The 24794-nt window shown below is 47.5% G+C and overlaps 1 protein-coding gene across 1 annotated transcript in view; it reads right to left on the bottom strand.

Annotated features, from left to right (window-relative positions):
- Positions 1-24794, bottom strand: part of MACROD2 (mono-ADP ribosylhydrolase 2) — a 1708848-nt gene that overhangs the window by 867599 nt on the left and 816455 nt on the right. Inside the window, exon 6 of the mRNA XM_060230846.1 lies at positions 65-186. Coding sequence (XP_060086829.1) covers positions 65-186 — 122 coding nt within the window. The remainder of the gene's footprint in view (positions 1-64; positions 187-24794) is intronic.

Below are 24794 nucleotides of genomic sequence, written 5' to 3' on the forward strand. Positions count from 1 at the left end.
CGAACGCTGCCGCTCATCGCTTCGACCGGACAGTCAAACAACACGTACGCGACGTGCTACTTACGATGGATCTGATGAGGTTCTCTTTTGCCAATTTCAGCGAGGATTTGTAGCAGCTGGCCAAGTCTTCTTTATGGGTGTCACTAATGTGCCCTCGTGCTATAGGACCCACGGTGTGAATGACATCTGCAAGAGAAAAACCACAGCAACAAAGGGATAAATGTCAATACTCAAAGGGAGGCGCAGAAAAATATTTGCCAAATTATTTTATTTAATAACACTCATTAGCCACCTTTCTTTCTTATGAAGCTGAAGGCCGCTTGCAACATAGTTCAAACATATAAAATAATACACACGCACACAGTAGAAACCAGAATATGAAATCTCAGTTCAGAACTGCTAATAAACTAAACCAAAAAAGGCTGGAAAAAAATAGAAAGGTAAAGATAGTCCCCTGTGCAAGCACGCAGTCGTCACCAACCCATGAGGTGATGTCACATCACGCTTTCTTGGCAGACTTTTTTTTAATGGGGTGGTTTGCCATTGCCTTCCCCAGACCTCTACACTTCCCCCCTCCCCCCCAGCAAGCTGGATACTAATTTTACCAACCTCAGAAGGATGGAAGGTTGAGTCAACCTTGTGCTGGCTTCCTGAAACCAGCTTCCACGACATCAAGTATCAGGTCATAAGCACAGCTTGGACTGCAATAGTGCAGCTTGCCACCCTTGCTACAGGGAAACTTAACCAAATGCAGTCCTAAATAAGACCATCTTCAATTGCCTCCCAAAGATCAAAAGCGAGGGGGGCAGGTGCACCTCTCGGGCGAGGTTGTTCCAAATGGTGGGGCTGCTGCTGAAAAGACCCTGCCTCATGCAACATTCATCAAGATGTTGAGCCAGGTCTCTACAAGGACATCTCTTTTCTTACTCGCTGTAGGCGCTAATCTCTTAGAAAATCCTTCCTCTTACTGATGTTAATTGGTTCCTGTATAAAAAAGATAAAGGTAGTCCATGTGCAAGCACCAGCAGTTGTTTCTGACTCCGGGGTGAAGTGGCTTCACGATGTTTTCATGGCAGACTTTTTACGGGGTGGTTTGCCATTGCCTTCACCAGTCCTCTACACTTCCCCCCGACCCAGCAAGCCGGGGACTCGTTTTACCGACCTCGGGAAGATGGAAGGCTGAGTCAACCTCGAGCCGGCTACCTGAAAACCCAGCTTCCGCCGGGGATCGAACTCAGGTCGTGAGCAGAGAGCTCGGATTGCAGTACTGCAGCTACGGGGCTCCTGTATACTGCTATACTATTTCTCTAACTGGATCAGCGTATCACGACTCAACCTACTTTATGTTAATCCTACTTTGGCTCTCATCAACAGCTGGGAGTGGTCCTCACTTTTAGTGGACTCAACATTTTGTTTGGCTGCTATTTCAAAGTGGCCTGCCTTTGTAAGAGCTCCTCCCCGCCTATAATTTTTGGTTGTTTGCACCTCCAGCTAATGGATGACCCTGGCCTGGATGGCTCAGGCAAGTCCAACCTTGTTAGATTTCAGAAGCCACCAAGGAAGTCCAGGGTTGCTATCCAGAGGCAGGAAATGGTAAACTACCTCTAAATGTTTCTTGCATTGAAACCCCCAGCATTCCATGGGTTTTTTTCGCTTCTCCCCCCCCCCCACTCTCTTCCCCTGCTTACTTTTTATTTTCCTTTAGAAAACCCACCCTTTTTTGCTTATTAAAGAGAGCTAACTTTCCAAGTAGGTGCCTAAAGGCATCAACGTTTGCTAGTAAGACATGCACGTTATAACTGTACCCGTCTAACTCAGAAGCCTTTCATGGTTAATGAGAAGCTGGTTTTGTTTCATTAGCCTTGAGACTCCTTTGTAACTTAGACAGAGAAAGGCACAGCGGCTGTTGTTGTACATCGAAGGAAAGGAAAAGGAAAGGTCCCCTGCGCAAGCACCAGTCGTTTCCGACTCTGGGGTGACGTTGCTTTCACAACGTTTTCACGGCAGACTTTTTACGGGGTGGTTTGCCATTGCCTTCCCCAGTCATCTACGCTTTCCCCCCAGCAAGCTGGGGACTCATTTTACCCACCTCGGAAGGATGGAAGGCTGAGTCAACCTCGAGCCGGCTACCTGAAAACCCAGCTTCCACTGGGGATTGAACTCAGGTCGTGAGCAGAGTTTAGGACTGCAGTACTGCAGCTTTAACATTCTGTGCCACGGGGGCTCTTTATACATCGAAACCTTTTGGTTAATAAGCTAGTACTAAAGACCAGAATTTGAACTTCTCTTTCTCTTCTTCCTTTTGTTCTTTTATGTAGATTAAAGATACGCAGATCTGGTTTTGTGAGATCACAGATATGATAGATAAGAATCTGGAATTTTCCACTAAATAGTTTGGTAAAGCAGTAGGGTTTTATGGTAATATCAAAATGTTTGCAGACTTTAAAGATAATATCAATATGTATAACTAGGCTTCCCGATCCCCAGGTCCCAGAGGGGGATCCCCCGGTTTTACAGGCTTCCCCCCTCCCCCAGCCAGCTGGCCGGCAGGGGAAGCCCCGCCCCCACATCCATCATGCACCTCCATGAACGATTCCCATAGGGAATGATGGGGAATTGATCTGTGGGTATCGGGGGCTCTGGGGGGGGCTGTTTTTTGAGATAGAGGCACCATATTTTCAGTATAGCATCTAGTGCCTCTCCCCAAAATACCTTCCAAGTTTCAAAAAGCTTGGACCAGGGGGTCCAATTCTATGAGCCCCAAAAGAAGGTGCCGGTATCCTTCATTATTTCCTATGGAAGGAAGGCATTTAAAAAGATGTGCAGTCCCTTTAAACGTGATGGCCAGAACTCCCTTAAAGTTCAATTATGCTTGTCACACCCTCGCTCTTGTCTCTGCCCCCAAAGTCTCCTGGCTCCACCCCCAAAGTCCCCAGATATTTCTTGAATTGGACTTGGCAACCGTATGTATAACTTTTGAGTACTTGCAGGTATAACGAATTATAGCAGGGGTGGCCAACGGTAGCTCTCCAGATGTTTTTTTGCCTACAACTCCCATCAGCCCCAGCCATTGGCCATGCCGGCTGGGGCTGATGTGAGTTGCAGACAAAAAACATCTGGAGAGCTACCGTTGGCCACCCCTGAATTACAGTTTTTCTTCTGCTTTTATGTAGTAATAACTGCAATCTATTTGTTTATTTTCTGTACCCTATCCCTGATCCTTCCCCTCATTCCCTAATTTTCCCTGTAAAACTTAACAAAACTTCTTAAAACAAACAAAGGAAGAAAGAAAGAAGAAGAAGAAGAAGATATTGGATTTGTATCCCGCCCTCCACTCCGAAGAGTCTCAGAGTGGCTCACAATCTCCTTTCCCTTCCTCCCCCACAACAGACACCCTGTGAGGTAGATGAAGATATTGGATTTATATCCCGCCCTCCACTCCGAAGAGTCTCAGAGCGGCTCACAATCTCCTTTCCCTTCCTCCCCCACAACAGACACCCTGTGAGGTAGATGAAGATATTGGATTTATATCCCGCCCTCCACTCCGAAGAGTCTGAGAGCGGCTCACAATCTCCTTTCCCTTCCTCCCCCACAACAGACACCCTGTGAGGTGGGTGGGGCTGGAGAGGGCTCTCACAGCAGCTGCCCTTTCAAGGACAACCTCTGCCAGAGCTGTGGCTGACCCAAGGCCATCTCAGCAGGTGCAAGTGGAGGAGTGGGGAATCAAACCCGGTTCTCCCAGATAAGAGTCCGCACACTTAACCACTACACCAAACTGGCTCTCCCATAAGGGGCCACCGTAAGCCGGCTGTTACTTGATGGCGTGATCGATAGCCCTGACGTGGAAGGCCCAGGCTAGTCTGATCTTGTCCCATCTCAGAAGCTAAGCAGGGTCGATCCTGGTGAGTCCTTGGATGGGAGACCACCTGGGGTCGCTATGCAGAGGCAGGCAATGGCCAACCACCTCTGAATGTCTCCTGCCTTGCCTTGAATGGCCCAGGCTAGCCCGGTCTCATCAGATCTCAGAAGCTAAGCAGGGTCATCCCTGGTGAGTACGTGGATGGGAGACCACCAAGGAAGCCCAGGGTTGCTAGGCAGAGGCAGGCAATGGCCAACCACCTCTGAACATCTCTTGCTTTGGAAACCCCATGGGGTCACCATAAGTTAAAGCAGACTGTGGTCATCTCTTCATCCTGCCCTCCTTAGCCTGGCTGTTCTTCCCCCCTTCGGATCTCCTCGCCTTGCCTGGTCTCTTTTGTGCTGTGGACTGAGGCTGTGATGTCATAGAGAGCTTGTGTTGTCATTAGCTTACTTACTTACTTTTCTTTTTTTTAAAGCAATCACTGGATAACTTGGGGGCCACTTTGACCTGGGTGGGCTAAGTTAAGCCAGGCTCACCAGATCTCTGACATTCATCAGAGTTGACCCTGGTTAGTACTTGGATGAGAGACCACCAAGGAAAGCCTAAGGTTGCTATGCAGAGGCAGGCAACTGCAAACCGCCTCTGAACATCTCTTGCCTGGAAAACCCTACAGGAACGCCATAATTCAGCTGCGACTTGATGGTATTATCCACCACCACCCTTTAGGGCAAGGATGTCAAACTCATTTGTTATGTGTCAAGTCTGCTGTATTGTTATTAACATGTTGTCTAACTCTGGTTCAGAAGCAAGGGATTCTGGGCTCTTACTGAACACCGATGCTGCTAGCTACTTCTCCTCCCCCCCTCCTCCTCTTAGCTATGCCTTTGTTGTGTAGTCTGCTTTGAAATGCTGATATGTGAACAAGATTGTGGAGCCTTCTCAAGCTGGGTGTCTGTGAGAGTGTTAAGCGCCAAGGCCTTGGCTTGGGAACGAGGGAGTAACATCCTTGTGCGAAAATATACTGCATAGAGTGCCCCGCCCGTAGGAATCCTTTGATCTATACCTTAAATGCTTGGTTACTGTCCATGTACCCCAGTCCTTCAATCTCTATCATGGTCTTCAGTTGTGCTTTCAATAAACTAGAAGCTTTGTTTTACCCAAAGACTCGTTATTGAATCCAGCCGACTTGACATTGAGGGCCCAATCTGACATAAATGAGACCTTACTGGGCCAAGCCATGTTGGGCTGGGCCGTGTGTGTTCCTATTTAACATTAGGTAGCAGAGATATAAACTTTATAAAGGACACAGATAACACAATTAACGATTTTTTTTTTTAAAAAAAACCCTTAAAATAAAACATGCTTAAAACATTAGCACTCATTGGTCTTAAAGGTGCTTTCTTTGTATCTTTCCCATGTGATCCAGGGAACTGAACAAAGGAAGCTCTGGTACTTTCCACCCTTCCCCAGGGGGCTAGAAGGAGAAGGAGCCTCAGCCAACAGAAGGAAGAGAGGTTTGGCTCAGTATCCCTACTGTGTGATTGAGAGAGCCTTACAAAGCAAGCTGTCCCTCTCCGCTTCCTCCCAAAGGAGGAGCCTCAACCAATGGAGAAAATATAGACTTTGCTCCGTAGCTCCCGTGCAATTGAGCAAGTTTTGCAAAGCAAGCTGTTATGCAGACAGAAGCCTGAGTCAAATTGAGGTGACAAGAGAGGAGGTCCTACAACTGATAGATGAATTAAAAACTAATAAGTCACCAGGTCCGGATGGCATACATCCAAGAGTTCTGAAGGAACTCAAAGTTGAACTTGTGGATCATCTGACAAAAATATGCAATCGTTCATTGATATCTGCCTCTGTTCCTGAGGACTGGAAGGTAGCAAATGTCACCCCCATCTTTAAAAAGGGTTCCAGAGGAGATCCGGGAAATTACAGGCCAGTCAGTCTGATTTCAATATCGGGAAAGTTGGTAGAAACCATTATCAAGGACAGAATGAGTAGGCACATTGATGAACACGGGTTATTGAGGAAGACTCAGCATGGGTTCTGTAAGGGAAGATCTTGCCTCACTAACCTGTTACATTTCTTTGAGGGGGTGAACAAACATTTGGACAAAGGAGACCCAATAAATGTTGTTTACCTTGATTCCAGAAAGCTTTTGATAAAGTTCCTCATCAAAGGCTCCTTAGAAAGCTCAAGAGTCATGGAGTAAAAGGACAGGTCCTCTTGTGGATCAAAAACTGGCTGATTAATAGGAAGCAGAGAGTGAGTATAAATGGACAGTCTTCGCAGTGGCGGACGGTAAGCAGTGGGCTGACGCAGGGCTCTGTACTGGGTCCCATGCTCTTTAACTTGTTCATAAATTATTTGGAGTTCGGAGTGAGCAGTGAAGTGGCCAAGTTTGCAAATGACACTAAATGGTTTAGGGTGGTGAGAACCAGAGAGGATTGTGGGGCACTCCAAAGGGATCTGTTGAGGCTGGGTGAGTGGGCGTCAACGTGGCAGATGAGGTTCAATGTGGCCAAGTGCAAAGTAATGCACATTGGGGCCAAGAATCCCAGCTACAAATACAAGTTGATGGGGTGTGAACTGGCAGAGACTGACCAAGAGAGAGATCTTGTGGTCGTGGTAGATAACTCACTGAAAATGTCAAGACAGTGGGCGATTGCAATAAAAAAGGCCAACGCCATGCTGGGAATTATTAGGAAGGGAATTGAAAACAAATCAGCCAGTATCATAATGCCCCTGTATAAATCGATGGTGCGGTCTCATTTGGAGTACTGTGTGCAATTCTGGTCGCCGCACCTCAAAAAGTATATTGTAGCATTGGAGAAAGTCCAGAAAAGGGCAACTAGAATGATTAAAGGGTTGGAACACATTCCCTATGAAGAAAGGTTGAAACGCTTGGGGCTCTTTAGCTTGGAGAAACATTGCCTGCGGGGTGACATGATAGAGGTTTACAAGATAATGCCTGGGATGGAGAAAGTAGAGAAAGTAGAGAAAGAAGTCCTTTTCTCCCTTTCTCACAATACAAGAACTCGTGGGCATTCGATGAAATTGCTGAGCAGTCAGGTTAAAATGGATAAAAGGAAGTACTTCTTCACCCAAAGGGTGATTAACATGTGGAATTCACTGCCACAGGAGAAGGAAGCAGATGACAGTCAGTTGCTTGGGGGCCTGATAGGAGCCCCCCTGAGCTGCAAGTTTGACACCCCTGCTTTAATGCCTCTGATGAACTGGGATCTGATTCACAAAAGCTTATTGTGGAATAAACTGTGTTAGTCTGAAGGTTCCACTGGGCATTTAGGTGGCTGCTGCTGACTTAGCACGACTGTCACTCATGTAGAAATATCCAGTCAGTCATTAACGTAAGATGTTACAGCAAACCATCTTGAGCATCTATACAGATGTAGCAGAAGACACGGACATAGAAGAGCAGCTGGCATATGTTTTCACAATAACAGTAAGCGTTAGGGTAGGACATTGAAGTGGAAATCAGTAGCCATGCAATTAAGAAATTCGGCATGCCCCACAGTTAAGACTGTTTATGGAGACATTTCCTCCCTAATGTTGTGAATTCCCTCCCTTGCCGTCTTCTGCTCACTTATCTTGACCTTTCTTGTCCGGCAGCCTGCCTTGAAATGATCACTAAGCTCGTTATCACACAGAAAGCCGCTCTCCCTGCCTGTCAAGCCAGGGCTCTGCGGTCCCTGATACCAGCTTGTCTGCAGCTTCAGTCCCCCTGGTGGGTCCTGTGCCAATTCCTTCCCCAATCGTGACTCTTCCATCCGAGAGCACGAGCAGATAGCACTCCTGGTGACACATATTACATCGCGGATGAGACGACTTCTTAACCTTGGGCTGTAGTCTTTCCTCACTGTTGGAAAACCCTTCCCAAATAGGGATGCCAGCCTCCAGGTGGAACCTGGGGACCCCCAAGAATGACAGCTCGTCTCAAGGGTGCAGAGAGAAAATGAATGCTTTGGGTGGTGGGGGCTCTGTGACATCGTACCTTGTGGATATTGGACTTTCATTCCTTGAAAACACACTGGTATATTTGTGTGTGTGTTTAAAGTGCTGCCAAGTCACAACTTACATTGACTCTTTAGGGTTTTCAAGGCGAGAGCTGTACAGAGGTTGCCTGCCATTGCCTGCCTCGGCATGACAACTCTGCACATCCTTGGTGGTCTCCCATCCATGTACTAACCCGGGCCAACCCTACTTAGCTTCCAAGATCTGATGAGATCAGGCTAGTCTGGGCCATCCGGGTCAAGACAAGAGATATTCAGAGGTGGTTCACCATTGCCTGCCTCTGTGAAGCCAACTCTAGAGTTCCTTGGTGGCCTCCCATCCAAGTACTCACCAGGGCTGACCCTGCTTAGCTTCCAGGATTTGACAAGATCAGGCTAGTCTGGGCCATCCGGGTCAAGGCAAGAGAAGTTCAGAGGTGGTTCACCATTGCCTGCCTCTGTGTAGCCGACTCTGGAGTTCCTTGGTGGTCTCCCATCCAAGTACTCACCAGGGCTGACCCTGCTTAGTTTCCAGGATTTGACAAGATCAGGCTAGTCTGGGCCATCCGGGTCAAGGCAAGAGAAGTTCAGAGGTGGTTTGCCCTTCCCTGCCTCTGTGTAGCCGACTCTAGAGTTCCTTGGTGGTCTCCCATCCAAGTACTCACCAGGGCTGACCCTGCTTAGCTTCCAGGATTTGACAAGATCAGGCTAGTCTGGGCCATCCGGGTCAAGACAAGAGATACTCAAAGGTGGTTCACCATTGCCTGCCTCTGTGAAGCCGACTCTAGAGTTCCTTGGTGGCCTCCCATCCAAGTACTCACCAGGGCTGACCCTGCTTAGCTTCCAGGATTTGACAAGATCAGGCTAGTCTGGGCCATCCGGGTCAAGGCAAGAGAAGTTCAGAGGTGGTTTGCCCTTCCCTGCCTCTGTGTAGCCGACTCTAGAGTTCCTTGGTGGTCTCCCATCCAAGTACTCACCAGGGCTGACCCTGCTTAGCTTCCAGGATTTGACAAGATCAGGCTAGTCTGGGCCATCCGGGTCAAGACAAGAGATACTCAGAGGTGGTTCACCATTGCCTGCCTCTGTGAAGCCAACTCTAGAGTTCCTTGGTGGCCTCCCATCCAAGTACTCACCAGGGCTGACCCTGCTTATCTTCCAGGATTTGACAAGATCAGGCTAGTCTGGGCCATCCGGGTCAAGACAAGAGATACTCAAAGGTGGTTCACCATTGCCTGCCTCTGTGAAGCCGACTCTAGAGTTCCCTGGTGGCCTCCCATCCAAGTACTCACCAGGGCTGACCCTGCTTAGCTTCCAGGATTTGACAAGATCAGGCTAGTCTGGGCCATCCGGGTCAAGGCAAGAGAAGTTCAGAGGTGGTTTGCCCTTCCCTGCCTCTGTGTAGCCGACTCTAGAGTTCCTTGGTGGTCTCCCATCCAAGTACTCACCAGGGCTGACCCTGCTTAGCTTCCAGGATTTGACAAGATCAGGCTAGTCTGGGCCATCCGGGTCAAGACAAGAGATACTCAGAGGTGGTTCACCATTGCCTGCCTCTGTGAAGCCAACTCTAGAGTTCCTTGGTGGCCTCCCATCCAAGTACTCACCAGGGCTGACCCTGCTTAGCTTCCAGGATTTGACAAGATCAGGCTAGTCTGGGCCATCCGGGTCAAGGCAAGAGATATTCAGAGGTGGTTCACCATTGCCTGCCTCTGTGAAGCCAACTCTAGAGTTCCTTGGTGGCCTCCCATCCAAGTACTCACCAGGGCTGACCCTGCTTATCTTCCAGGATTTGACAAGATCAGGCTAGTCTGGGCCATCCGGGTCAAGACAAGAGATATTCAGAGGTGGTTCACCATTGCCTGCCTCTGTGAAGCCAACTCTAGAGTTCCTTGGTGGCCTCCCATCCAAGTACTCACCAGGGCTGACCCTGCTTAGCTTCCAGGATTTGACAAGATCAGGCTAGTCTGGGCCATCCGGGTCAAGGCAAGAGAAGTTCAGAGGTGGTTCACCATTGCCTGCCTCTGTGTAGCCGACTCTAGACTTCCTTGGTGGTCTCCCATCCAAGTACTAACCAAGGCCAACACTACTTAGCTTCCAAGATCAGATGAGATTAGGTTAGGGTGGGCTATCCAGGTCAAGGCAAGAGATGTTCAGAGATGGTTAACCAGTGGCTGTCTGCGTATAGCCACTCTAAACTTCCTTGATGATTTTCCATCCAAGTGATAACCTGCTTAGTTTCCAAGATCTTATGCGATCAGGCTAGCCTGGGTCATCCATGTCAGGGCCACTGATCAAGTGCTATAAATTCACAGCCAGCAAGGAACGAGACTTCAGAGGTGGTATGCCACTACCTACCTCCATGTAAGCCACCCTGCTCATCCCTGGTGGTCGGTCACCCATCCAAATAAACCAGGTCTGACCCTCCTTAGCTTCTGAGATCTGACAAGATCAAGCTAGCCTGGGCCATCTAGGTATGGGCAACAATACATTTACACTCACATCATGTTTTTTAAAGAACTGCTTCATTGTCTTCAACCTACTCAAAAGCAATTTTGGTACAGCGGCTACGATCCACGCCTGCTCCTAAGAAATTCATCTCTGAAAACGCTCAAGCTTTCTCCAAGACCGCCTGATTGAAAGTACATTTTGCCTCTCCCGTTTTCTTGTTAGATGCGTGAATGCAAAGATATTCAAGTGCTTGCCAACGGGTATACCCCCTGCCAGGGAATTACATTTGACAATAAACTGTAGGAGCTCGGTACAAAAAGCAAACACGGAAGGATTTATGCAGCGACACTTTCTAACCGCTCCACGAATCACAGCGAGAAGTGCACGAAAAGGAAAGTATCCTCCTTTTAATCATAGTTATTTCCCCTCGTTACAGGAACAAAACTGGATTATTTCCCTTGATTATTGCATCCGCCTGTACTTAATGGCAAAGCCCTTTAAAACCGTTTTCCCCAAAAACGGAGGTCTGAAGTAGACATTTATGCGCTCGTCAGGCGACGCAAAGGATGACAGCTGGTGATCAAAACAGTACAGTGGATTTACCCTTCGGCTAACCTGGGCCATTATATTCCATATGCATTTTATACAACATAATAAACTGCGAAGTGAGCTGTCACCAACTGAAACGAACACGAGCTGAAACGTACCGGGAGAGCTATGCATTTCCGCTTTTCATTCTGGAAACCCTTTCATTACAGCTGTTTATGGCATTTGACTGTTACCGCTTATTTGGTGAACTGTGTAGAACGAAATTTCTATGCATCGGAGTTACAGTTCGGGGGGAGTGGTTGATAGTTTTCTTAGCGGATTCTTTTTTAAGGCTACAGCTCTCCCAGCGCCTAACATAGCGACGCTTGGTTTATTTATTCTGAAAAGCCCTTGATCACCCTGGCGTGCCAAAATAAATAAATACTTAGCATTTAAAGATGTGGCAGGAACAAGCAAATGAACTTGACATTTCATTGGTGAACTAGAACAACAGCATTAATACATCATTCATAATTAAGCATGTCTAAACAGTGCATTAATATGCACGTGTTATCGGTTGGTTTGGGGAGCTGCCACTGAGAAAACTAATTACTAATTTCCAATGATGTATAGCAGACAGCAACTACGGGAAAGCTTATGATTTGCAATGTGGTGATAGTCACCAGTTGCCCTTCTCGTTTTGCAAAACGGGCACCCCAAGTAACGTTCCACGTCAAGGAAACTCCAAAACTGGAGCTGCTTGTCTAGCAAGGAAGAACACAAAAAAACCCACTTCTTTTTAAGTCTGTGGAAGTGTGAAGTCACCCGGATTACTGTAGGGGGGAAGAGCTTTAAGTAGGGTGTCAAACTTCCAGGTTCGGTTTGGAGATCTGGAATTACCGCTGAACTTCCAACTACAAAAAAATGTTCGTTTTTAAATTATGTGTCGAAGACATTCATTACACTTCCTCTGGAGAAAACGGCCGCTTTGCAAGATGGACTCTGTGGAATTATGCTCTGCTGAGGTCCCTCCCCTCTCTAAGCCCCACCTTTCCAGGCTCCACCCTCAAGTCTCCAAATCGGGAGCTGGCAACCCAGCAAAGGGACAGGGAACCAAAAATCTATTACAAAGAATAGCGCCTTGTGAGCACCACCCAACCCAGCTGAACCCCCTTGCTGGGCTCCTCTTGGTATAGCTCAAAGTCACACATTTCCTCTAGACACAACTTTCTTATCTGCTGAAAAGGTTTCTAAGTAGCTACGGAGATCACTAAGTCCAGCGCTATCGTGTCACTCTTACTGCCCCTTTCAAGCTAAGGATAACCCAAATACTACACCACTGAGGTTGATTCGCACATGACAGGCTATACAAGTTGGATCTGGGACTCCCACATGGTGTCAGACTGCACAGTCAGAGTGTGCCGCAGGTTGTCTTATATTTGTGTGTGTGCAGTGCCTGATTTAGGTCAGTGGCAGAGTACGCAAGGAGAAACCATGTTGGCTCAGGCCAATGACCCATCCAGTCCAACACTCTGGTCGTTTTCGCACTCACCTTCCGCCGGCGCGACCCCCCTCTTCACCGCGCAGGATCTGCGCGGATTTCGCACTAAACGCTGCGGAGCAGCCAGAAAAGCCGGAAGCTCCCGGCACAAAAGCCGCTCAAACTGAAACCGCCAAAAAGCAGTTTGGCGTTTGCGCAGCTTTTGCGACGGGAGCTTCTGGCTTTTCTGGCTGCTCCGCAGCGTTTAGTGCGAAATCCGCGCAGATCCTGCGCGGTGAAGAGGGGGGGTCGCGCCGGCGGAAGGTGAGTGCGAAAACGACATCTGTGTCACACAGTGGCCAAAACCCAGCGGCCAGCAGGAGGTCCACCAGCAGGGCCAGAACTCCAGAAGCCCCCCCACTGTGCCCCGTCCCCAGCACCAAGAATGCAGAGCATCACTGCCCCAGACAGATAATTCCAACAATATGCTGTGGCTAATAGCCACTGAGGGACCTCTGCTCCATGTCTATCCAATCCCCTCTTGAAGCTGTCTATGCTTGTAGCCGCCGCCACCTCCTGTGGCAGTGAATTCCACATGTTAATCACCCTTTGGGTGAAGAAGTACTTCCTTTTATCAGTTCTAACCCGACTGCTCAGCAATTTCATTGAATGTCCATGCGTTCTCGTATTGTGAGAAAGGGAGAAAAGTACTTCTTTCTGTACCTTCTCTATCCCATGCATAATGTTGTAAACCTCTATCATGTCAGTCAGCATTTCTCCACGCTAAAGAGCCCCAAGTGTTTTAAGCTTTCTTCATAGGGAAAGTGTTCCAAACCTTGAATCATTCTAATTGCCCTTTTCTGCACTTTTTCCAATGCTACAATATCTTTTTTGAGGTGCAGTGACCAGAAATGAACACAGTATTCCAGATGGGGCCACACCATCTTCCAAGAGCTTACAACAAAGAGCCTTGTAAGCTATCAGGCCAATGGCCCATCCAGTCCAACGCTCTGTGTCACACAGTGGCCAAAACCCAGGGGCCAGCAGGAGGTCCACCAGCAGGGCCAGAACTCCAGAAGCACCCCCCCCCACTGTGCCCCACAAGCACCAAGAATATAGAGCATCACTGCCCCAGATAGTGACCCGAATTGTACACAGTATTCCAGACGGGGCCGCACCATCTTCCAAGAGCTTACAACAAAGAGCCTTGTAAGCTATTGGAGGATTGGCTACATCGAGGGCGTGGCCTAATATGCAAAGGAGTTCCTGCTAGAATTCCACCCCGTCTAAAACCAAAGGGTACCATTGCCTTTCTGTGCCCCAGTTACAAAGAGGTGCTTAACACAATCATCGATTCAAACTTTAAAAAAAAAAGATCTGCTGGAAATTCAGTACTCCGGCGAGACTGAATTTGTTAAGGAATGTAATTTCCCTGGCTCGGTGAAGGTCTCTTCCCCTCTTCTTCTTTAGCGTGGAGGGTGGTTTCAAGGTTGTTTACATTCCTCGCTGGCATTGTGATCCACTCAGGTTATCACAAATGGCAGCATGCAGCCAGCAGGGGACGTGAATACAAACAAGAAAGACGTGCCGTGCTTGGTAAACCCAAGAGCCCGCTGCTGTGTGCTGGGATTGTGGTTCCCGTTAATTATGCTCTCCTCTCTCTCCAAACTCAGAGCTCTTCCTTTTTGTTGCTTTAAACAAGGCTCAGCGAGATCTCTGTGAATTTGTGTGTATGTTGGGCGGGGGCGGGGGGGGGGGTGCTGTATGATTACACTGTCACTGGAAAGTTTTCTGGCCTACCTGGCCCAGGCTAGCCCAATCCAGTAAGGTTTCAGAAGCGAAGGTCAAGCCCTTGTTGGAACTTGGATGGGAGACCACCAAGCAGGGCTTCTTTTTTTTAGCAGGAGCGCACAGGGACGCAGCTCCGGCTGGCTTGGCATTTGGGGGTGTGGCCTAACATGCAAATGAATTCCTGCTGGGCTTTTTCTACAAAAAACGCCCCACGTGAAACAATGGTGACATCAGGGGGTGTGGCATAATATGCAAATGGAACCCTGCTGGGCTTTTTCTACCAAAAAAGTCCTGCCACAAAGAAGAAGAAGAAGAAGAAGAAGAAGAAGAAGAAGAAGAAGAAGAAGAAGAAGAAGAAGAAGATGATGATGATGATGATGACGACATTGGATTTATATCCTGCCCTCCACTCTGAATCTCAGAGTGGCTCACAATCTCCTTTATCTTCCTCCCCCACAACAGACACCCTGTGAGGTGGGTGGGGCTGACAGAGCTCTCCCAGAAGCTGCCCTTCCAAGGACAGAGTCTCAGAGCGGCTCACAATCTCCTTTATCTTCCTCTCCCACAATAGACACCCTGTGAGGTGGGTGGGGCTGGAGAGGGCTCTCACAGCAGCTGCCCTTTCAAGGACAACCTCTGCCAGAGCTCTGGCTGACCCAAGACCCTGCTAGCAGGTGCAAGTGGAGGAGTGGGGAATCGAACCCTGTGAGGTGGGTGGGGCTGGAGAGGGCTCTCCCAGCAGCTGCCCTTTCAAGGACAACCTCTGCCAGAGCTATGGCTGACCCAAGGCCATTCCAGCAGGTGCAAGTGGAGGAGTGGAGAATCAAACCCGGTTCTCCCAGATAAGAGTCCGCACACTTCACCATTACACCAAACTGCCTCAAGGAAGTCGAGGGTTGCTACGCAGAGGCAGGCAATGGCCAATCACCTTTCAATGTCTCTAGCCCTGTCCTGGACGGCCCAGGCTAGCCCGATCTCGTTAAATCTTGGATGTTATGCAGGGTCAGCCAGATCTGATGGGAGCGGCTATGCCATGCTGCCTCCCCTCCCCAAAACTGCTTACCAAAATCAAATTTAAATGAACCCCCAAATAACCCAAAGCATACATCCGATACAAAACATCCTGGGTTAGTCCAGGATGCCCTGAACCCTGGAAATCTAGGTTTGAATGCCCATTTTTGACATGGAAGCTTGGGCCTATCCTACCTTACAGGGATGTTGCTGCTGTTCTTGGGGAAGCAACAGCCTGCTAAAAGTCCAGTTATTGTAAATACTGCTGAAAGAACAGTTTAAGGACATAAGAGAAGCCATGTTGGATCAGGCCAATGGGCCATCCAGTCCAACACTCTGTGTCACACAGTGGCCAAATAAACCCAAGTGCCATCAGGAGGTCCATCAGTGGGCCCAGGACACTAGAAGTCCTCCCACTGTGGTCCCCCAAGCACCAAGGATACAGAGCATCACTGCCCCAGACATAAGAAGCCATGTTGGATCAGGGCAATGGCCCATCCACTCCAACGCTCTGTGCCACACAGTGGCCAAAAAACCTCAGATGCCATCAGGACGTCCATCAGTGGGGCCAGGACACTCAAAGCCCTCACACTGTTGCCCCCTCCAAGCACCCTCCAAGCACCAAGAATGCAGAGCATCTCTGCCCCAGACAGAGAGTTCCATCAATAGGCTGTGGCTAATAGCCTCTGATGGACCTCTGCTCCAGATGTTTATCCAATCCCCTCTTGAAGCTGGCTATGCTTGTAACCGCCACCACCTCCTGTGGCAGTGAATTCCACATTCCACATTCTCTAGTGCTGAGGTGTCAAGCTCATTTTTTATGAGGGCTGGATCTGACATAAATGAGACCTTGCCGGGCTGGGCCAGGCCATGTTGGGCTGGGCCATGTGTATACCTTTTTAAGATTAGATAGATGGAACATAAACTTTTAAAAGGACATGGGATATAAACTTTTTAAAGGACACAGACAAACACAACTAAAGATTTCTTTTAAAAAACTTAAAACATGCTTACAACATTAGCACGTTGGTCTTAAAGGTGCTTTCTCTGTATTTCTCCAATGGGATCCAGGAAACTGGGCAAAGGAAGCTCTAGCTCTCCCCACCCCCTTCCTAGGGAACCAGGAGGGGGAGGAGTCTCAACCAATGGAGAATATCGAGGTTTTGCTCTGAAACTCCTGTGCGATTGAGCAAGCCTTGCAAAGCAAGCTGAGATGCAGAAGGAAGCAAGAGAGAGGGAGAAGGAAGCAGATAAGAGCCAGTTGCTCAGGGGCCTGATAGGAGCCCTCCGGGGGCCTGATTTGGCCCCTGGGCCGCATGTTTGACACCCTGCTTTAGTGTTTAAAGTTTATTGAACATTTTCTCTGGCAGTTCAGCTTGCCTCTGCTTTTGCCCCTCTCCGCCGTGCGTTAATATGTGTTAGTGCTTGTGCTCTAAAAACCCTTTAAAAATTAGTAGCCTGCCATCAATTATTGTCTTTTGCAAAATCCTGCCGCAGTAAATTCATTAAAAGCAAACATCAAACACCAAAGTGTCAATTAGATTATTTCCTAAGCTCCACCAACAGTTCTGAGGATAAAATGGAGAGGAGAATGATGTAACCACGTTGGGTCTCCCCTGGAGTGAAAGATGTGATATAAATAAAGCAACTAAAAATGACAATAAGCTTTTGCCCCACTTCTGATAATTTCCCTCCCCCTCCCCCCTCTAAATATGTCTTCTTCCAGCGTTTTTCATACACCCATTACCTTGTGTATTATGATTTTCTACACACCATTTCAGTTCTCTGCGTGTCCTCCTTTCTTCCATCGGTGTTTGTAGTTTTAGAGATTTTGGCATCCTTTCCTAATTTTCGCCACCGTTTCGTTTTCTCGCCAAGGGCATTATCGAATCCCTTAGATGAGAAATGTCCTAATGTGCTTCCCTCAAGCATTCCTCTCTCTTCCTGTCTCTCTCTTTTCCTTCTCCATCTTTCAGAGCTGCTTATAAACCATAACAAAAAGGTGTCGTCCCCCCCCCCTTACTTCGCCTAAGCAATAAAGCATTTTCTATTCAGCGGCTAATTGCTTATCTGTTCGTCCATCAGTGCTCCGCGGAAAGCGTTTGAACCTCTGCAGAGTGAAGAGCTTGAATCTTCTAAAATTTTGTCTTTATGAACACTGTCTGAAGGAGATGCAGATTTTCTGCATAATTACATTAGATGTCCTCAGAAAAATAGTCCCCACCAGCTGGGCACACAGGTCTATCTTGTGATCCCAACCTAGGTGACTTGTATTTCTGAAGTATCCTTGCTTCCAACCTAAGATCACCAATGTCGGGTTGGGAAATTCCAGGAGATTTGCAGGTGGACCCTGGGAAGGTTATGGTTTTCAGAGGCGATGGGCCTTAGCAGAGCATAAAGATACAGAGTCCACCCTTCAAAGCAGCCGTTTTTTTCCAGGGGAAGTGATCTCTATAATCATTCTGGACATCATTCCAGAAGATCGCCAGGCCCCACCTGAAGGTTGGCATCCCTACTCCAATCTCACCCCCCACCCCCAGTCTTGCAACTAGCTGGACAATGTGAGAGGGTCTCAAGCTACCCTGCCTTTATCTCTTTCTCTGATTCACTGGGAAGTCTTGGTTCTTATGATGGGCCCTCCAGCGCTTGTAATTCTTTGTGCTATTTGGTCTGTTGAAGAACGTCATCTGGGTCTCATGGAATATGTGGGTTTCCCCAAATAAGTCTCCTTGGGGACTAATTACAGTCCCTGGTACAGAAGGGAGGCCCCGCTGGTGGACCTCCTGGCACCTGGGTTTTGGCCACTGTGTGACACAGAGTGTTGGACTGGATGGGCTACTGGCCTGATCCAAGATGGCTTCTATGATGTTCTTATGAATCTGGGGCCTTCTGAATGCAAAGCAAAGGCTTTTCCACTGAGCCACAGCCCCTCCCTGAAGTCTTTGTTAAACTAAGAACATAAGAACAAAGCAGGAGTCAAGTCGCACCTTTAAGACCAACCAAGTTTTATTCAGAACGTAAGCTTTCGTGTGCTAAAAACACACTTCTTCAGGCGAGGGGAAGAAGTGTGTTTTTAGCACACAAAAGCTTATGTTCTGAATAAAACTTGGTTGGTCGTAAAGTTGCAACTTGAATCCTGCCTTGTTCAACTGCTTCAGACCAACACGGCTGCCCACTTGGATCTAAGAACATAAGAGAAGCCATGTTGGATCAGGCCAATGGCCCATCCAGTCCAACACTCTGTGTCACACAGTGGCCAAAACCCAGGTGCCATTAGGAGGTCCACCAGCAGGGCCAGAACTCCTGAATCTCTCTCACTGTTGCACCCCCAAGCACCAAGCACCAAGAATACAGAGCATCACTGCCCCTGACAGAGGGTTCCATCTATATCTTGCGGCTAAGAGAACACAAGAACATAAGAGATGCCATGTTGGATCAGGCCAATGGCCCATCCAGTCCAACACTCTGCGTCACATAAGAACAGAAGAGAAGCCATGTTGGATAATAATAATAATAAATTTTATTTCTATCCCGCCCTCCCCACCTCGGCAGGCTCAGGGCGGTTAACAACATTTCATAAAAACATACAATGGTTAAAACTTTTACATTTAACAATATAAAACAGTAAATATTAACTTAATAACATTAAAACAATCCAGTAAGTGCAATTATTCAGCGGTGTGGTCTTAACCGCATTGGCGGGTGCTTAATTGCCGATCTTCTTAACAGTCCAGGTATGCGAGTTTAAAAAGGGCGGTCTTGCAGGCCCTGCGGAACTGGTCAAGGTTCCGCAGGGCCCGCACCTCCTCGGGGAGTCGGTTCCATAGGGTAGGGGCCGCGACTGAAAATGCCCGTACCCTAGTATTCTGATATTTAATCTCCCTCGGCCCGGGGATGGTCATTAGATTTTTCCCAACTGATCTCAGTGCCCTCTGGGGTTCATACAGGGAGAGACGGTCCCTCAGGTAGGTAGGTCCTCGGCCATATAAGGCTTTAAAGGTAATGACCAACACTTTGTACTGGACCCGGTATATGATCGGCAGCCAGTGCAGTTCACGTAGCCTCGGCTGTATATGTTCCCGTTTTGGGAGTCCCAACAACAGCCTGGCCGCCGCGTTCTGCACTAACTGCAGTCTCCGAGTCCGGCACAAAGGTAGCCCCAAGTAGAGGGCATTACAGTAGTCCAATCTTGAGGTGACCGTTGCATGGATCACTGTTGCGAGGTCCCGGCGCTCAAGGAAAGGGGCCAACTGCCTTGCCCGCTTCAGATGGAAGAATGCTGACTTGGCAGTGGCTGCTATCTGGGCCTCCATCGATAGTGAAGGCTCCAGTAAAACACCCAGGCTCTTTACCTGGCGCGCTGCTTTCAATGGCGCGCCATCGAAGACCGGGAGAGCTATTTCCCTTCCCAGAGCGCCGCGACCCACGCAAAGGACCTCTGTCTTCGCTGGGTTCAGCTTCAGCCCACTCAGCCTGAGCCATGTCGCAACAGCCTGTAAGGCCCGGTCGAGATTCCCTGGTGCGGGGTCGGGCCAGCCGTCCATTAGTAGATAGAGCTGGGTGTCATCCGCATATTGATGGCAACCCAGCCCAAACCGCCGGGCAATCTGGGCGAGGGGGCGCATATAGATGTTGAACAACATCGGGGAGAGCACTGCTCCCTGGGGCACCCCACAGTCCAGTGTGCGCCTCCGGGGCTGTTCACTCCCGATAGCCACCCTCTGTCCCCGACCTAGGAGAAAGGAGGAAAGCCATTGCAAGGCCGACCCCTCAACCCCAATGTCGGCGAGGCGGCGCGTCAGTAGCTGATGGTCGACTGTATCGAATGCAGCCGACAAATCTAATAGCATCAGCACCGCAACGCCGCCTCGATCCAGTTGCCAGGCCAGTGGCCCATCCAGTTCAACACTCTGTGTCACATAAGAACAGAAGAGAAGCCATGTTGGATCAGGCCAATGGCCCATCCAGTCCAACACTCTGTGTCACATAAGAACAGAAGAGAAGCCATGTTGGATCAGGCCAATGGCCCATCCAGTCCAACACTCTGTGTCACATAAGAACATAAGAGATGCCATGTTGGATCAGGCCAATGGCCCATCCAGTCCAACACTCTGTGTCACACAGGGGCCAAAACCCAGGTGCCATCAGGAGGTTCACCAGCAGGACCAGAACTCCAGAATCCCTCCCACTGCGGCCCCTCCAAGCACCAAGAATACAGAGCATCACTGCTCCAGACATAAGAACATAAGAGAAGCTATGTTGGATCAGGCCAGTGGCCCATCCAGTCCAACACTGTGTGTCACACAGTGGCCAAAAAAAAAAGTGCCATCAGGAGGTCCATCAGTGGGGCCAGAACACTAGAAGCCTTTCCACAGTGCCCCCCCCCCCCCAAGCACCAAGAATACAGAGCATCACTTGCCCCAGACAGAGAGTTCCAACAATACGCTGTGGCTAATAGCCATTGATGGACCTCTGCTCCATATATTTATCCATATGTTTAACTAGCATATGCTACAGTTCCACTGTGCCAACACTGGTGTCCTATCAAAGTCACAGCACTCAAACAATAGGAAGACGAGCAATATTTATGGCCTCAACTTTATTAATGATCCGTAGCATGAAAAATTCAAACTTCAAAAACACACATTGCGAAAACTCCCAGGTCTTCTGATAGTAAATTTCCAAGTATCTGACGAAGGCAGCTTTGGAAAGCTCATACCTTGACAACCTTGCTGGTCTGAAAGGGGATACTGAACTCGTATCTATCTGAAACGCAATTTCCAAGGTAATTTGTGGAAGTGCTGAGCGGACGCCAGGGAGCATGTTTCAAAAAACTTTTTCACCTCTAGCAAAACACCATCCCATTTCCAGCTAGTTTATTTGCACCTGTTTCAGAAAGGCCACGGAACTGCTTGTCCGGGGACAGGCATTGGGGAAGAAGCAGGAATGTGTCCTCATTGCCTCGGCCAAACAAATGACCTCCATTTCAGACAGTCAAGTGTTGCCCCAGACGCTTGATCCATTTAACGATGCTTTAGCTGGGAAATCAAAGCCCAAGAGCAACTATAAGGGTAAAGGTTTTGTTTGCTTTGAGCAACAAAACAAAACAAAATGAAAAACCCTGGTGCGACGCGGAATTTTCCCTGAGATGGGAAACAGAGCTAGTCTCAAATGAATCTCTCTTCAGGGTTACTAAATAACTGAAGAAGAAGAAAACATAAGAGGATCCTGGGTATGGTCACTAAGTTTTACCTCCCACCTTTCTAGAGATTTTCTTCTGAAAAAGGTAAGGGTGGTCCCCTGTGCAAGCACCAAGTCATTACTGACCCATGGGGTGATGTCACATCCTGATGTTTTCTTGGCAGGGTGGTTTGCCGTTGTCTTCCCCAGTCATCAACACTTTCCCCCCAGCAAGCTGGGGACTCATTTTACCTACCTCGGAAGGATGGAATGCTGAATCAACCTTGAGCCGGCTATCTAAACCCAGCTTCTGCTGGGATTGAACTCAGGTCGTGAACAGAGTTTGAACTGCGATACTGCAGCTGACCACTCTGCGCCACGGGGCTCTTTTTCTTCTAATAGCAACTTCTAATTCAAGGGTCTCCAACATGATACCCATGGGTAGCATTGCTTCCACCAACACCGGTCCTGGTACCTACTCAGTGTTTTTTTGGAAAGTAGGTGGAGCCCAATGAGCCTTTTGCTCAGTAAAGATTCTGATCAACTGCGGGAGATTTGATTGTGCAGATTTTTTTTAAAAAACCACCCTTTGACAGAAAACAACCACTGTAATATGCTTAGCAGGATGAAAGCATGATTCTCCCCACAAGGGGCTCTTCTGCATTTTCATTTTCATTACTTGTGTGCACCTTTTGCTTCAGGGCTGTTCTTTTCTTTCCTTTTTCCTTTTCCATATAAGATTTGTTCCCCTCTAGTGGTCAATTTGATATTATATCGCTGTACACCCAGCATATCTCCTTGCAGATTCAAACTGTGGGGTTTTATGCCAGACATACAACAAAACCCTATCGAATCAATCGCTAGAGGGAACCAAATATGTGGGGGAAAGACAAAACAATTAAAGAAGAGGGATACATATCTGAAAAAATGAAAATGTAGAAGAGCTCCATGCCCATGTCTGCATTTTGTGTGCAAAAATATCTTGGGTTTACATTTGACTCAATCGGATCTGGGGAAGGACTGCCATCTAAAAGAAAAAGAACTATGCCACTCCTCAGAGAATTAATATAATTTGCAAATGTTACCAAATTTTCAGAAGCAGTTCCTGAAAATGTATGAGAAATGAAAATGCATATAGTATTCTGCTTCATCAATTACATCTAAAGAGTTTTGAAAAAGTATACCTAAAGGATTGCACTTGGCCTTTTCAGTGCAAAAATAAACTAATCTTTGGAGTTATTCTGATGTGCTTTTTTTCCTTAAGGGACTAATGACTTCTACCCAAAGAGAGGAGCCAACAACATTAACAAATGAGGAAAGCGCAACAAAGTAAGAGGGGACCATTTTTTGTTTGTTTATTTACAGAAACAGAAACTAAAAGTGAAAAGTGTGTGTGGCCTAAGATGAATTTCCAGGGCACGGATGCAACTTATAAATATTCTGTTCAGAACATTGCCAAGTTTTCCATTAAAGCGTTAGCAAAGACAGATCTTCAAAAAAACAAAAAAAAGTACAAATAACTTTCTCTCATTTGCCGCTTTTTAGAAGCGAGTGCAAGGCATTAAAATTGTTAACGAACTGACACGCCAAGTCAGGAATCAATTACATGTTCCTTTCATTCATCCCATTTGAGCATTCAAAGTCATAATCGGTCCATCCAGCAAACTGCATAATGAAGCTGTACCTTGTCAATCACGGCATGAACGGTATGAATTTTAAGGCAGAAGCTCTTCCGCTGTGTTGGATTTTTTTTTTTTAATGACAAATTGCTTAGGGGCTCCAATCGTGAATCTTATCAGTCAATTTATACAGTAAGACCCACCCATATTAACTCTAATCTGAAAAGGGATAAACTGGAAGTTTAATTGATGGGAAACTGAATTAGTTCTCCAAATTCTTACATACCGAGTGTTACTAGGCTGACAATAGGTAAGGAAATGCTTTAGCATATAAAATGCTAATTCTCTTCCTCTTCTTCTAAGCCACTCGTAGTTAAACATAAACTTTTTATTTCCAGTCCACCGCAGACATTTGTTAAGTGTAGTTGCATGTATTTCTCCAACTTTTTTTTCAGATTTTTTCTTTTTTTAGGATTGCTTAATTTTCATTATTTCATTTCCATCAGAATGACTCTGTTTTACGACATGAAATAGACTTGAGTTTTTAATATTTAACAGGGCCTTTTTTGTAGGAAAAACCCAGCAGAAACTTATTTGCATATTAGGCCACACCCCCTAATGATAAGCCAGCCGGAACTGCATCCCTGCTAAAAAAAAAAGAGGCCTGGTATATGAAGAACGGGTTATGTAGTTTCGCTATATTGTAAACCACCTTGAGCTTCATTAGGGAGAAAGGTGGATACTAAATGTTTAAGTAAATACAGGCCAAAAAAAACTTTCCAGAGTAATTTCAGTGTAAACCTCTGTTACAATATTGAGAGGGGAAATAAGTTTTATCACAATGGCCACATGGAAAGTCACAGACATTTTCCTTGGAGGGGCTGTGGCTCAGTGGTAGAGCACCTGCTTGGAATGCAGAAGACCTCAGGTTCAATCCCTGGCATCTCCATTTACAAAAGGATCAAGCAGTGAGTGAGAAGACCCCTGCTGGAGACCCTGGAGAGGTGATGTTGGTCACAGTCAGACATAGGGTTGCCAAGTCCAATTCAAGAAATATCTGGGGACTTTGGGGGTGGAGCCAGGAGACTTTGGGGGTGGAGCCAAGATCAAGGCTTTGACAAGCATAATTGAACTCCAAAGGGAGTTCTGGCCATCTCATTTAAAGGGACGACACACCTTTTCAATGCCTTACTTCCATAGGAAATAATGAAGGATAGGGGCACCTTCTTTTGGGGCTCATAGAATTGGACCCCTGGTCCAATCTTTTTGAAACATGGGGGTATTTTGGGGAGAGGAACTAGATGCTATAGTGAAAATTCGGTGCCTCTACCCCAAAAAACAGCCCCCCCCAGAGCCCCAGATACCTGCGGATCAATTCTCCATGATTTTCTATCGGAATAAATCTCCATAGGGAATAACAGAGTTCCCAGCAGACATTTCCCTCCCCTCCCCCCGCTTTCTGACGACCCTGAAGCGGGGAGAGGATCTCCAAACCGGGGGATCCCCTGCCCCCACCTGGGGATTGGCAACCCTAGTCAGACAAACAATACTGACTTTGATGGACTAAGGGTCTGATTCAGTAGATGGCCACTTCATGTGGTCACGCATTATGTGAATGTTCCGGTGTACGGTCTGCTCATCCCACAATCACTTGTAATTTTGGGGTGGAGGCATGCAGACACGCAAAATAATCCCACTTCCGGCCTGCCTGCAAATGCCTTCAGAGAGAAGCACAGAGGACTGGGTAGTTAATCTCTTGTTATTTCAATAGGGTTTCAATATGATTTCTTTTTTGCTCAAAAGCCAATGCTCTAATAGTGCAACATTAAAAACAAATATAAAAATCCTTAAAAAAAAAAAAAGAATAT

Source organism: Heteronotia binoei, chromosome 1 (assembly GCF_032191835.1).
Source record: "Heteronotia binoei isolate CCM8104 ecotype False Entrance Well chromosome 1, APGP_CSIRO_Hbin_v1, whole genome shotgun sequence".
Classification (NCBI taxonomy): domain Eukaryota; kingdom Metazoa; phylum Chordata; class Lepidosauria; order Squamata; family Gekkonidae; genus Heteronotia; species Heteronotia binoei.